This window comes from Schistocerca piceifrons, chromosome 3 (genome assembly GCF_021461385.2).
Source record: "Schistocerca piceifrons isolate TAMUIC-IGC-003096 chromosome 3, iqSchPice1.1, whole genome shotgun sequence".
Classification (NCBI taxonomy): domain Eukaryota; kingdom Metazoa; phylum Arthropoda; class Insecta; order Orthoptera; family Acrididae; genus Schistocerca; species Schistocerca piceifrons.
In genome coordinates, this window is record NC_060140.1 from 221,694,532 (window position 1) to 221,709,689 (window position 15,158).

At 42.9% G+C, this 15,158-nt stretch overlaps 1 protein-coding gene across 1 annotated transcript in view; it reads right to left on the reverse strand.

Annotated features, from left to right (window-relative positions):
- Positions 1-15,158, reverse strand: part of LOC124788184 (proton channel OtopLc-like) — a 132,707-nt gene that overhangs the window by 26,151 nt on the left and 91,398 nt on the right. Inside the window, exon 8 of the mRNA XM_047255344.1 lies at positions 7,513-7,738. Within this exon, the coding sequence (XP_047111300.1) occupies positions 7,513-7,738 (226 nt within the window). The remainder of the gene's footprint in view (positions 1-7,512; positions 7,739-15,158) is intronic.

Sequence of the window (15,158 nt, forward strand, 5' to 3'; positions counted from 1 at the left end):
TGACCACATCACATCCCAAACTGAAAGGACTTTGATATAGACATGTGCTTTTGTAAGATGTTTTTTACATTGTGATTGTAGCTTGAAGATAAGATTTGTAACTCGAAACATGTTACTTCATGTTGTGACTGGCGACGGTCTCTGAAAAATCGTTTCATATTTTTGAACGTGATTCTCTGCCTGTCGTTTTTGGATTCTCCTATTCTCTTCAACAATCATCTTTATCGCTAATTAGATTTCTAAATCTCCTCAGATACCTAGATCTCTGAAAAATCCCTTACTTACATGCACCTAAAAAAACAATAATGCACATGTTTCTGTTATCACCGTAACAAAACATACGCTTTGTCTCTATCAAGTCCTACATCACTCACCTCAACAAACTTAGAGTCCCTTTCCAAAATAAAGTCAACCGACTCCCTGAACCTTTGTAGAAACTTACATCTTCCATCATGGATACTTCCTTGCAATCGTTTGCCTTCCATTAATCGGGGCTCTTTCAGTCAAATACTTGCCTCTCATTTCGTGAAATCAACCACTTGAAAAAGACCCTAGTAGCCGAAACCGTACGTGATGCTCTAAAATAAAAGCGCTGATGGTGCTGTTATTTTATTTCTCCTAACAGCCATCCTGTACTCCAATTACAATGACCGCTTCGAACGATAAGGCGCAGTTCACTGAATTCGTGTTCGATAGCATCGGGTTTCAAATCGTAATGCAGCCAAACAGATGTAGAAGTTTTCCTACTTCACTTATACGGATAATTTATTTTTCTTTGTTATTATTGCATCCCCTCGTCCAATATAAGTTGACGGGCGAGCAGTCAGCGGTACAATACCCCGCTCTTCAGCCAAGAGCATTCTTAGAAATACACTCCTGGAAATGGAAAAAAGAACACATTGACACCGGTGTGTCAGACCCACCATACTTGCTCCGGACACTGCGAGAGGGCTGTCTGTACAAGCGATGATCACACGCACGGCACAGCGGACACACCAGGAACCGCGGTGTTGGCCGTCGAATGGCGCTAGCTGCGCAGCATTTGTGCACCGCCGCCGTCAGTGTCAGCCAGTTTGCCGTGGCATACGGAGCTCCATCGCAGTCTTTAACACTGGTAGCATGCCGCGACAGCGTGGACGTGAACCGTATGTGCAGTTGACGGACTTTGAGCGAGGACGTATAGTGGGCATGCGGGAGGCCGGGTGGACGTACCGCCGAATTGCTCAACACGTGGGGCGTGAGGTCTCCACAGTACATCGATGTTGTCGCCAGTGGTCGGCCGAAGGTGCACGTGCCCGTCGACCTGGGACCGGACCGCAGCGACGCACGGATGCACGCCAAGACCGTAGGATCCTACGCAGTGCCGTAGGGGACCGCACCGCCACTTCCCAGCAAATTAGGGACGCTGTTGCTCCTGGGGTATCGGCGAGGACCATTCGCAACCGTCTCCATGAAGCTGGGCTACGGTCCCGCACACCGTTAGGCCGTCTTCCGCTCACGCCCCAACATCGTGCAGCCCGCCTCCAGTGGTGTCGCGACAGGCGTGAATGGAGGGACGAATGCAGACGTGTCGTCTTCAGCGATGAGAGTCGCTTCTGCCTTGGTGCCAATGATGGTCGTATGCGTGTTTGGCGCCGTGCAGGTGAGCGCCACAATCAGGACTGCATACGACCGAGGCACACAGGGCCAACACCCGGCATCATGGTGTGGGGAGCGATCTCCTACACTGGCCGTACACCACTGGTGATCGTCGAGGGGACACTGAATGGTGCACGGTACATCCAAACCGTCATCGAACCCATCGTTCTACCATTCCTAGACCGGCAAGGGAACTTGCTGTTCCAACAGGACAATGCACGTCCGCATGTATCCCGTGCCACCCAACGTGCTCTAGAAGGTGTAAGTCAACTACCCTGGCCAGCAAGATCTCCGGATCTGTCCCCCATTGAGCATTTTTGGAATTGGATGAAGCGTCGTCTCACGCGGTCTGCACGTCCAGCACGAACGCTGGTCCAACTGAGGCGCCAGGTGGAAATGGCATGGCAAGCCGTTCCACAAGACTACATCCAGCATCTCTACGATCGTCTCCATGGGAGAATAGCAGCCTGCATTGCTGCGAAAGGTGGATATACACTGTACTAGTGCCGACATTGTGCATGCTCTGTTGCCTGTGTCTATGTGCCTGTGGTTCTGTCAGTGTGATCATGTGATGTATCTGACCCCAGGAATGTGTCAATAAAGTTTCCCCTTCCTGGGACAATGAATTGACGGTGTTCTTATTTCAATTTCCAGGAGTGTATAACAAAGATCAGAGAAAATAATCAGGACTATGTATCGCTTTTACATTAAAAAGATTAAGGACGGAAAGCTAAAGGGACTAAAAAATATAAAATTTAAAAATCACAATTGCAACGCGGTGATATTCTTCTATGAAAAAGCACTGGGGCACTCAAAACCGCCGGCCGCTGTGGCCGAGCGGTTCTAGGCGCTTCAGTCCGGAACCGCGCTGCTGTTACGGTCACAGGATCGAGTCCTGCCTCGGGCATGGTTGCGTATGATATCATTACGTTACTTAGGTTTAAGTACTTCTAAGTCTAGGGGACTGATGACCTCAGATAGCGAGAACGCTACTGCAAGACAACGAGCCGCGGACTCTCCTTGAAGTAACCGATTTATAACAGTCATTTGTGTCACTGTGGTGCGAACGTCCCATAGTAATCGGAGCCATTTGAACCACTCAAAACCTGAGAAGTATTTTGAGAGGAGATTGAGGGGAGGAGATTGAAATGTGAGGCTAAAGTGACAGAGGTCTGTTAGACAGAAAACAATGTATGTTATACCGATGCTGGAATGTTTCCTTTTAAAATTTCACTATTCGTTTCTTGCGCCCTCCTTGTCTCACTTCTGGTGACCTCGTCTTCTATAGCACATCAAACCCCAATCTTAATTTCTTTTTACAATTCATCCTCAAGATATTGATAAGTAGACAAATTTCCTGTATGACTCCAAGATCACTCTGGATGAAAAAATCCGGATCCCTAAAACAATTCCTTGTGTATCACACTGCTTCTTGTGTTGGGCCAGCGGAGCTCTCGCTGGTTGCGCGGCAAACGACTTGCCTCAGGAAGCAAGATGGGCCTGCCTTCCAAAATATTTGAATTTAATAATCAAATTGTTTAATTTGTTTATAAACTGCTTTACTAGTTCACATATATTGGCAGAAAAAATCGGAACACCAAAAAATAAGTAATGTAGAGTAATGAAATTTAGTGAATACATTTGTCTAGGTAACCTATGTAAGTGGTTAGTGTAAGCAAGAGAAAAGACATTACAAATGTAAAATGCTGGTACATTAATAACCGGTGTAGCCACCAGAATGTTGAATGCAAGCATTCAAATGCGCATGCATTGTGTTGTACAGTTGTCTGATGACAGTTTGTGGTATGGAGTTCCATGCCTGTTGAGCTCAGTCAGTAAATGCTGTTTGTGGATGACACTTGGTTGTCGTCCAATAATGTCATGTATGTGTTCGACTGGAGACAGGTGATCGAGCGGGGCAAGGCAACATGTCGACACACTGTACAGCATGTTGGGCTACAATAGCAACATGTGGGCGAGCGTTATCCTGCTGGAAAACATCTCTTGGACTGCTGTTAATGAATGGGAGCATTACAGGTCGAATCACCATACTGGCGTACAAATTCGCAGCCAGGGTGCGTCGGATAGCAACGAGAGCACTCCTGCTGTCATACGAAATTGTATTTCAGACCATAAGCCCAGATTTAGGTCCAGTGCGTCTAGCATGCAGACAGACTGGTTCCAGGCCCTCAACTGACGTCCTTCTAATCAACATACGACAACCAATGGCACCCAAGCAGTACCAGATTTCATCAGAAAACACAACAGGTCTCCTGCCTGCCGTCCAATGAGCTCTCGCTTGACACCACTGAAGTCATAAACGGTAATGTTTGGGGTCAGTGGGATGCACCCTTCAGAGCGTCTGGCTCGGAGCTCTCCTCGAAGTAATAATAATGAGCGTATGGCATTGGTGGCCGGGAGACCCCTCGCGGGGCGGTTCGGCAGCCGCTCCACAAGTTCTTTAACGCCACTACGGCGACCTGCGAGTGAATGAGGATTAAACGATGATGAAAGATACACAACACCCAGTCATCTCTAGGCAGAGAAAATCCCTGACCCCGCCGGGAATCGAACCCGGGACCCCGAAGCGAGAACGCTACTGCAAGACCACGAGCCGCGGACTCTCCTTGAAGTAACCGAATTATAACAGTCATTTGTGTCACTCTGGTGCCAACGTCTGGTGAAGTTGTGGCTGTAGATGTAATACTGTGCTCCAGAAAACCCGAATACAGTGGTCTTCCCTCATGGGGTGCCATGTGACCGTCCGGTGTCCAGTCTTCTTGCGACCATACGTTCACGTGACCACCAATGCCATCAGTCATGTATGGAGGCTGCATTCTTGCCAAGTGTTTCTGCATTATCGCAGAAGCAACATCCAGCTTCTCATAGTCCTATTATACGACCTCGTTTATACTCTGTGAGGTACTGATAATACCGTCTCTGTCGCATAAAAGGAGCTCTTGCCTAACGTCAACTAACGACGTTCAGTCTCAAAGGCAACTAACGGTCACGACCGTTACAGCGTGTATTTAAAACAAACTTGCTTTGCAACCTCATAGTGTGGGATCCTGCCCACTCCTCTCGTATATCGTGCCTAAAGGATGCTGGGTTTTCGGAATGCTATACAACAATTCAACAAAACCACATTAATAGTTTTTGTTACAATAAAGAAGGTAGACTATACTTTGTATTACAAGAACGTGTCTCAAGTGATGGGCGACAAGCAAACAGTCAGTGTATTTCTCTATACACTGTGTCCATACAAGCAATGGATATAGATCACTAATAACTGCCATCGTAGCGCTCTCCGCTAGGGCAGGTCTAGTATTCTGCGGCTGCGGCTGGCAGAAACGGTGTTTATGTTTTCTTCTTGTAGAGGCTGCTCCTGTCGTGGTGCGGTATTAGTCAGCGAGCTATTGGCTGACGTCATCTCACCGCCTTCTCTGCTCTTGCGTTCTTCGTCTTCGTGCCACCGCTTGTGGTTGCGCCAGAACACATAGTGGCTCTACTAATGCCACTCTTACGCGAGTGGCTGCGAGATTTGACTAGACAATATCATTCACATACAGAAAGTCGCCTACCAACTTTCGTTCACGTCACACAACTACTTCCTGGTGTTGCTATTTTTTTCCGTCAGTGCATTTAGTGTTTGTTTGACTAACTTTTAGTTGATAGGGCACAGTTTTTATTTGTTGGACTCCCGTAATTGTAACAGAAAGTATCACCCTTGTATTAGCAATTTTCCATTAATACAAAATGTGTTTAGTACTAAGTTCATGGAGCTAATGTCGACATTTCCCTTGGCCACCACCGCATTACCTATCGGCACTTCAATGAAATCTCCCTCCCTATTCTAGTCACCCTTTCAACCCTTTACAACACTCTTCTTTTTACAGGTTACTATCCTGCGCTGTGGAAATCTTCAAAAATCCCACTTTTCCTCAGGCTGCACAAGCTGCCTCCTGATACCTTCTTTTGCCGTCCCAACATCCTCACCTTAGTGTTTAGCAAGGTATTCGAATCCACTCACTCCCGACGAATTCATGAACACCCAAATCAACAACAGTTCCTTTTCTTTAATCAATATGACTTCCGTCCCAACATCTCCTCTGGTGACCATCTCTTATCCCACCAGCTCAAAAATTCGCAATCCGCTATTTTTGTCTCCCTCGAGGTAGAGAAAACCTATTACCACACATGGCATTCTTGTCTCCTATTCAAATTTCAAGCTTATGCACTATGAATGATGTTCGTCTTATTTTATGCTTCTCGTCTGATCACCCATCCTTTGTCACTATTAACAATACCAATTCCAATACTTTCCATCCCACTGCAGGTATGCACCAAGGCTCCATCGTCTCTCCTCTCCTTTATCTCCTCTACACTGCCGATATGCGCAAATCACCTCCGTCAGTATATGTACTTCAATGTGCTAATAACACTTCTTTCCATCCCTACTACCCAATACTTCAGAAAACCCATCGACCCCTCAAAATGCATCTCATTCAGTTTACCTCCAGGTGCAACCAGTGGCTCCTCAAGATCAACCCCTCCGAAACACAAACAATAATTGTAGGAGGGACCAGCCGCATTTTGCGTCTCCATGACTTTACCTTACCATTTATGACTTCATATCTAGTTAACTAATACACAAAAATACCTTAAGGAGTCCTTGAATGGCATCTTCTGTCTCAATGACTTTTACCTTACCACTTATGACTGCCATATCCAGTTAACTAATACACTAAAATATACACTAAAGTACTTCGTCTAGTCCTAGACCGGCAACTAACACGGAAAACCCACCTATTTACCATCCAACAGAAAGCCCACAACACACTAAAACTGCCAAAACTACTAACTAGCCGAGCTTAGGGATTACAATCCTTCACTATCCTCAGCTCCTTCAAAAGCTTGATCCGGTTCATCCTCTCCTATTCATACATTGCATCGATATCCGCCCTATCTAAGTTCTATAATCCCGACAACTCCTTGAACGTCCTGTATTTCGCCTCCCTTTGCGCATCTGTTTTTATCTTACCCCACGTGGATCAACTACCATTTCATCAAATCCCACCCCTCCTCACCTGCATCGAACACCTCCGCAAATTCTACACTATCTACTAACTACATTCCGATACTCGTATCGTTTTCCCTTTGATCACCAATCCCGGTATGCTGCCACGCCTTTACAAACATATCCTATCTTCCCTACACCTACACGTGCGTCACAGCCTATCCCACTGCACCTTCAACGGACTACCTCTTCCAGACAATGAGTCTCGCCCAGATATTTATCTGGCCTACCAATAACTCTTCTCCATCTACCACACTCTACGTCATGGCTCACCTCCCCTTTTCCTTCTCCATACATCCCATCCATTACCTCTTGATCCCACTACCCGGATCACACACCAAACTTCTCATCTCCTGTCTTTCTGCATCCCAACACCTACCTTCGTCTCCACAGTTTTCGTACCTAATGGACAGCTGTATTATTCTACTCACATCCCTCAATTCTATAGAACACATTTTCTTCTCCCCAGATCGTTTTTCTCAGTGCAGGTCCTTCAGCTTTTAAATGTAAGTGCAGTGCTGTTCTTTAGAAGAATCTCACCTTTCTGAGATATGTTTTTAAAAATGTATATGTTTTTGTTTTTCGTCTCATATTTTAAAAGTGTCTGTAAATATCTCACATTTTAGTAATATTCGTTTTCACCTTTGTTATATTTTTTAAAAGCTCTTGGCTGAAGAGCAGAATTATGTTCCCTGACAGCCTACCCCCCCCCCCCCCCCCTCCAAAGACGGCACAGAAGACTAGCAAGAAGTATCATTATGAAGTGTAGTTAGTAGATGGATGGGACAGCAGTATACCTTGGTAGTGCTGATCTTGTTGCCGTAGGCACCAGAGTAGCTCTGTCGGCCCCTGGAGTAGGCGTTGACGTCCTTCCACATGGCGTAGAGGATGACGGCGCAGATGAGGGAGTACTCGATGGTGCACGGGAACAGGAAGGGCGACGCGTTCTGCACCAGCGAGCCCATGATGTTGGAGCGCCGACACTCGCGCAGGTCTTGAAGACCCTTCAGTCGCCCGAATTCGCTGCAACACAGTGCGGCCACCGTACGTGAGAGTACATGGTATACAATTAACTGGCTGGCACTGCTACACCTATATGAACTAGAAAATGCGGCTACACCAAGAATGAGAAATCAGTGGCATGGCTGTACGAGTCTAGATAGGAAGTTATAATTATGAAATCGAAAAAAATAAACTTCTTTTTTATTTTTTGTTTAGTGATGAATATCTACACATCTATTAAACAATGAAATCCTCACACTGCAGTTTCATAGTACTTCACTGGAAGCGGATAAACGAAACGGCTCAGCTCTGTAATAAAGTGGAGTATCGTGCGAAAAATCATTTTCTGCATTTGAAGGGTGACAACGCTGATACAACCTATGATGAGTTGGCGCACTGTTGCAGTGCATTTCCAAAGCCGTATCACACTGTATTTAGCTGACGCACTCTTCCAGTGTGATCAAACAAGTTCGAATAACGAAGAACGAAGTGGCAGACAATCTCTCTGTGAAGATCCAAAGAACAAGAGAACTTAAACCCCTGATGCTCGAATACTGCCGTGTCGCAGTTGACGCTCATATTGCACAGGACAGCCACACTTGCTGGTGGTTTTGGCTCTTCCCCTCCCTCCTCTCACCCCCTCATGACACTCGCTCCACCGCACTCTCCTAATATTTCAACCACTGACTGCTGCTCGTGTAGATGGGATACGTCTACTGTCACTTTGCGTTTTAAAGATACAATGAAAAGAAGATATAGCTTCCCAGTTTCTTATATACAATATTCCTAGGCCAAAGGAACGATATTAGCGAACACGGGATGTGCAGAAATACATTTTACTTTTGAAACGGTACTGTCAATTCCGTTTCGTAAGATTCGTTGTTTGGTGTCTCCAAGCACAGTATTAATATGTGACTCAAATTGAATCTCTCTCCTTTACTGCTACTAGAAGCCTCTGGACGAACGATTATCCAGGGAATGTATGAATTTATTATTATATAATATCTTTTTGGTCCAACTACCACCCTGCAAGCTTTCTCGAGTTCCGCGGTTAACCAGCGAATCAAGAAGTCAACATCTGTAGCATGAGCTAAGCCACCGTTACAGCATTCGGGTAGTTGTGGGGCTAATGGTAAACACAGAGTGTGTCAGCAGTGTTTCGTTTCTTTTCACCCTCCGTGTCTAGCAGTCAGCAGTGAGTGACAGAACTAATTCACCCCACCACTTGGCGAGGACTGCCCATCGGAAGTACGCCAAAGGGCAGCCACTTTATTTTTGGTTGGTGTCTCGGAAGTACAGCTCGGTATCTTCCTTAAGCTTACTGATACGGGTTAGAGTTAAGCACTGAGCCAGTGTGTCATCATGTAACAGCTTTCGGTAGATGTCCAATCAGAACTAAAATTCAGTTAAGTGCTCTGCAGTCACATTTATAGTTGTATTTAAAATGTTTTCACGTGTAGAGCGCCGTTAGGGGGAGGGGGAGGGGCAGGGGAGAAGATGCCACACGTATGCTTGTAGATCAGTGGAAAAGGAAAAGTTGGAAGATTAGAGTGTGACGTTCCACTGAAGAGCGGTCATTAGAGATGGATCAGAAACTCTATGTCTACATTTATACCCGCAAGCCCTCTTGCGGTGTGTGGTGCAAGATACTTTGTACACCGCTGTCACCTCAGCCCTTTCCTGTCCAAGCCATGAATAGCTAGTGGGAAGAACGATTGCCGGTAAATCTCTGTGTGGGCTAGATACTCTCCAGTTTTGTCTTCAAGATATTTTCGTGAGATACACGTAGAAGGAAGCAATATATTAATTGACCCTTGTAGAAACGTATGCTCTCGGAATTTCAACCATAAAGCAATATTCAAGTATCCGTCGAACAAGTGTTTTGTAACGCACTTCCTTTGTTGGTGGTCTACATATCCTGATCAACTTTCCAATGAATCTCAGTCTGAGATGTTACGATAGGATGGACAGAATAATTAGCCGTGCCTATTTTCAAAGGAACAATCTCGACATTTGCCTGGAGAGATCTAGGGAAATCACGGGAGACACAAATCTCGATGAACGAACAGAAATTTGAACCGTGGTCCGTCCGAAAGTGAGTAAAGTGTGCCAACCACTCCGCCACCCCGTTTGGTATATGAATCTGCCAGTTTAATGTTTCGTACATTGGCCTATTCTTAAATTAAATTCGTGTTTGTTCATGAAATTTTTAAAGCGCTTTCTTTCGGAATTTGTGTGAAGAAATGTGTTCAATCACGTTTCATTCTTGATTCTTTGTCGGTAGCCAAGCCAAGTAGTGCTTTAGTCAGACGAAGCTCGCTCTGAGTTATATAAATGAAAATACCATCACCAACTATCTTATTTAGTTACCTCGCACCCGTCTCTTTGGGAATATGTTAGCTGGGTTAAGATATTTCCACTCAATGGTGAACGTAGCTGTAATAGGCCGAACGTATCCCGTCTGGTTTATCTTGCATCCAGTGAACATGATTATCGTTCATATTGTTGAGCATAAAATTATGGGTCGAATGAGTACTGACATATGTGACAAATTTCTCCTCATCATATATTTATAGAATTCATGGTGTTTCTCATCAGTTCAGTACCTACCATTCTTGTGCTCCCCCTGCTGATATGATTACAATAGATCAAGACCCACAGATTTCTAGTATATCTACCATATGCTAATTTTAGAGACTTTCAGTGTATTATTTTCGTTGCTTTTGTCCCATAACACCCTTTCTACTCACAGTGCACATAAGGCAAACTACATCTGTAGCAGCACCTCCCATGTTCACGAATTTCTGTTAAGACTGTATCATTATTATCGTTATCTGTGTTTCATTTGCATAACAACAGTTCTTATTTGCCTTTTTGTGAAGATCGATGGTAACTGTAAGTCTTGGGAAAAAATAAATGACCATGCTCTGTGATCATTGACGGTCCATCTTTTATTAATATCTGGTATAAATTCAACATTAGTCCCTTCTCGTAATTTAACATGTTCCAATGATGTAACGAGTATTGAGAACAGAACACGAAATTAATAACTGCAATGCATCTCAGGTCATTGCAAGTGCCCTCACATAAAGTCCTTCTTCTAAAGAAAGTTATCTGTTCCATATAGAATTGATGTTAATCGCATTAATGGGCCAATTTAATTGAAACTCCATAATTTGCACAACTTCTTGTTTGTTATTTTTTATTCCATTTGGAGTATGAAAATGAAAAAAAGAACGATATAACTATTATTTACATATACGGTAGTTGTGATTTTATTTATTTTTATTTCTGTTGGAAGGTAAAGAAATAGAAAAAGTTCATTACTGCATATGTCATGAAAATTATTGTTTTTTTCTCATTTTGTCACTCGTTCGTAAAGAAATGAAGAAGTGTATCATTATTTAAACAGACCAAAAATTGATTTCTTGTGTTAAAAATTTAAATTCAAGGGAAAAACGTGACAGTACATGTAACTATTTCTTTATAGGCTACGAATGGAATGTTTTATATTCTATTCAGATTGATCCGTAAAGAAATAAGAACGTAGGCTGTCAGCCACATAACCAACTAATTATCTCTTTTTTATTCATCTTCACTGAGATTAGTCCTACACAATGAAAATAATGTTTTTATTAATTTTTCAGATTAACTGGTAAAATTGGGAAATATACGAGAACCACAGAATACAATCATGGAGTATGGAATGTATGAATCATGCACTTAAGGCTGTTTTAGAAGGCAAGAGGGACTACCTGAAGGCATCCAAGGAATATGGAGCTCCGGGTAGTGCTCTAGAAGCAAGAGCATCTGTGCGGAGGTGCGCAAGTAATGGTTTGGGTCAATGTAAGGCAACACATTCTCTTCCACAATAGGAAGAACTAATTGACCATGTCATTTCTGTCGAAAATAGGTTGTTTGGCCTAAGCCTTAATGAAACGTGCGGGCTAGCCTATGAATCAGGCAAGAGAAATAACCTTCCTCACACTTTCAGCAAACAGAAAGAGATGGCTGGTAAACTATGGCTTAAAGCATTTCTAAAACGATATTCACGTTTGAGTTTGCGGTCTCCAGGACCCACGTCTATAGATCGTTCCATATCGGCCTGCTGTGCTCAAGTCATTTTCGCTATTAAAGCAGATTCGTGATAAGAACGACCTAACTCCTGACAGAATCTACAATGTAAATGAAACGGAAACTATAAATAAGCCCAAGAAAACATTCAAATATTTGGCACTTAGAGGAGAGAGACAAGTTAGATTCCTCGGCTGAACGAGGGGTTCTGGCCACTGGAGAAACTTGCATGAGTGTTGTTGATGCTTCTTTATTGCCGATAATGTTTGTTTTCCTTAGAGAAATGGCACTGTCAGAACTCTGGGACAAGGCACCACCTGAAAATACTGCTGGCTAAAGTTCATCTGGGTGGACGCGGAAGGTAATTTTCGTTAGATGGTTCCAGTCATTTATTGATTCTTCCAGACCATCAAGAGAAAAGCCTGTTCTTCTCTTGTTGGACGGTCATGCAAGACACACAAAGAGTCTGGAAGTAATTGATTTGACACGGAAGAGTAATGTCATATTGCCGAGCTTCCCGCAGCACATCGCTTGCAGCCAGTTTCATGGTCCCTGTAAGCATATACTATTTTGCTGAAGCAGTTGGATTCTGAATCATCCAGGTCGTGCTGTCATTATTAACCAAGATGGGAAATTGTATGGCGCAGCATTAATCACGGCCGACACTTTTGAAGCAACCATAAACGGATTCTGTGGCATAGGAATTTTTCCTTTCAACCCAAATTTTGTCCATTGGATTTATGCTCCAGCCTATACTACTGACATACCAGTTAATCACCTGTGCAGCAACCAACACGGATGTCTCCAACCGCACCTGATACCACCAATTTAGTACTAACAGAGTGAAACCCTATGAGCGTGATCACAGACGTCAGTTGGGTAAACCGAGTGCCTCAAAGTTAACATGCATTGCATCTTTGAAGAACGTTCAAAAGGTTACCTAAAATCAGAGGTAGTGAAACCTAAATGACAAAGACAGGACAAAACAGCAATGCTGTCTTGTTCCCCTTACAAACAACAACTGACTGATGCAGTAGCAGCTAACGAAAGAAATTCACAAGGTCATTAGAAATAGGAAACACTGAAAATTCCTTGGGAAAATGGCAATAAGCAAAGGCATCCAGATCAAGAAATTCTGGTCAAGTCGACAGCAATTCAGAGGAGGAGGATAACGATGCCTCATTTATCTACTGCAATGACTTATCCTCTAACTGAAAATCTCTGGGAGGGTAGATTAAATGCTCTAAATGTGATGGCTGGGCTAATGAAACTTGCAGTCCTGTTGAACAAGATGACTGAAGAGTTTGGGTGTGATTTTTTTTAATAGCGTTCAGTTATTTAAGTTTGTACTCTGCATCTACATCTAAATCCACATACACACTCTGCAAGCCACCCTATAGTGCGTGGTGCATAGTACCGTGTGCCACTTTTCTTGTATTGTTGCATATATCATAATTTCAGTGCTGCATAATATATCTATGCCATAATAAATCGATTATCTGTTATTTTTACTTAAGTACATAACTTCGAAAGATGAATCACAAGGGAAGTTCGAACTGTCCTGTCTTACCCAACTAGTCTGACAAAATGGTGTAGTTAAATAGCCGGTCGAAGTGGCCGAGCGGTTCTAGGCGCTACAATCCGGAACCGCGCGACCGCTACGGTCGCAGGTTCGAATCCTGCCTCGGGCAGGATGTGTGTGATGTCCTTAGGTTAGTTAGGTTTAAGTAGTTCTAAGTTCTAGGGGACTGATAACCACAGTAGTTAAGTCCCATAGTGCTCAGAGCCATTTGAACCAATTTTTGTAGTAAAATATTTTACAGGAAATTGGTATCAGGTTCCTTACTACATCACTTACTTAAATTATTTTGATGAGAACAGCAGCTGATTCCCGATTTAAGCTATACATAAAATATGGACATTAACGTAAACGAAATATGAAATTTAGCGTTAAGTTTTGGCCACACGTTAGTCAAAAAATCTTTATCTATCTGATTAACACCCTTGGCCCCACTTTTCTAATCATGAAGTAATGTTATTTTATTAAAAATCCCTCCTTTTATCCTCTGCTATTGTTTTATTCACTATAATCTTTCATGACGAAGGTGTACTGTTTTTGACAAATGTCCATTTTCAGCCTTTAGTGTAATTGTCAGTAAAAGAATTTTATATATATATATATATATATATATATATATATATATATATATATAATATGTATTCATTATTCTTAATGGGGATTGCAAATGTTTTATTTTCCCCAGTATTTGAATACATACAAAGTTTCTAACGTAGATTACAATGAACATCACTGAGGATTTTAGAACATGTAATGGTGAACAATGTAACTGGAATTTTTTTATGGTGAAGAATGTCTTATTCTTAACCAATCTATTACTTAACTATACAAATAATTTTTTTCTTATTTAGAAGTAGTTCTCTGCACGAAAATGCGTTTAAGAAATGTCTAAAAGATTGTTTCTCTTATAAAATTTATCTAGCCTATGTTTCTCTGCGGTGCGTGAAATACTTGTACAACTTCTTGTGCTATGATAAACTGTGTGATTCTTCTTTTAATAGTGACGGCACTAGGAAGAGTATATTTCATACAGCCCTGACAAAATATAACGTTTTATATTTTTATATGGTATGTAACGTAAAGGTGCAGCCTAAGCAATATTCTCAGATGGCCAGTTAGTACACTATTTTTTACTAATTACTGGTTATTGAAATCAGAAAAGTAACCCTCAGTCATCTTGTGACTTTGTTTTACTTGAAGCAACTCAGGATTACAGCGACAGAGGCGATCCTGAAAATCTGTATTCTCTTGTCAAAGTTCCTCTCCCATTGCTTCTCATTGTTGACAGAAATGCGCACTGTTGCATTTAATTTGTTGATCTGTGAAATCTCTCTTACTTCTTTGCAGTACCATTGTTCTTGTGCCCAGAATTTTTAAGCTCAGCACTGCCCCATAAATCAGCTCTAGAGGATGGTTGGTACCCGTAGAGCTGCAGCAACATCAGAAGGAAGATTCAAGAGTTCACTTTTCAAATTCCTTTCATAATCCGAATCAGAAAAATGAGCTGAGCACACTCAGGCATCTACATCTACACCCACACACCGAAAACCACTGTTAAGTGCGGGGCAGTGGGTACTTCCGATTGTACCACTTACTAGCGTTTCTTCTCGTTCCACTCACGTATGAAGCGTGACACGAACGACTCTTGAAATGCCTCTGTGCGAACTTTAATTAATCTACTCTTGTCCTCACTATCCCTACGGATTTGATATGTATAGGGTTTGTAGCATATTGCTACATCATCGTCTGAAGCTGGTTCTTGAAACTTTTTTAGTAGGTTTCTCTAGA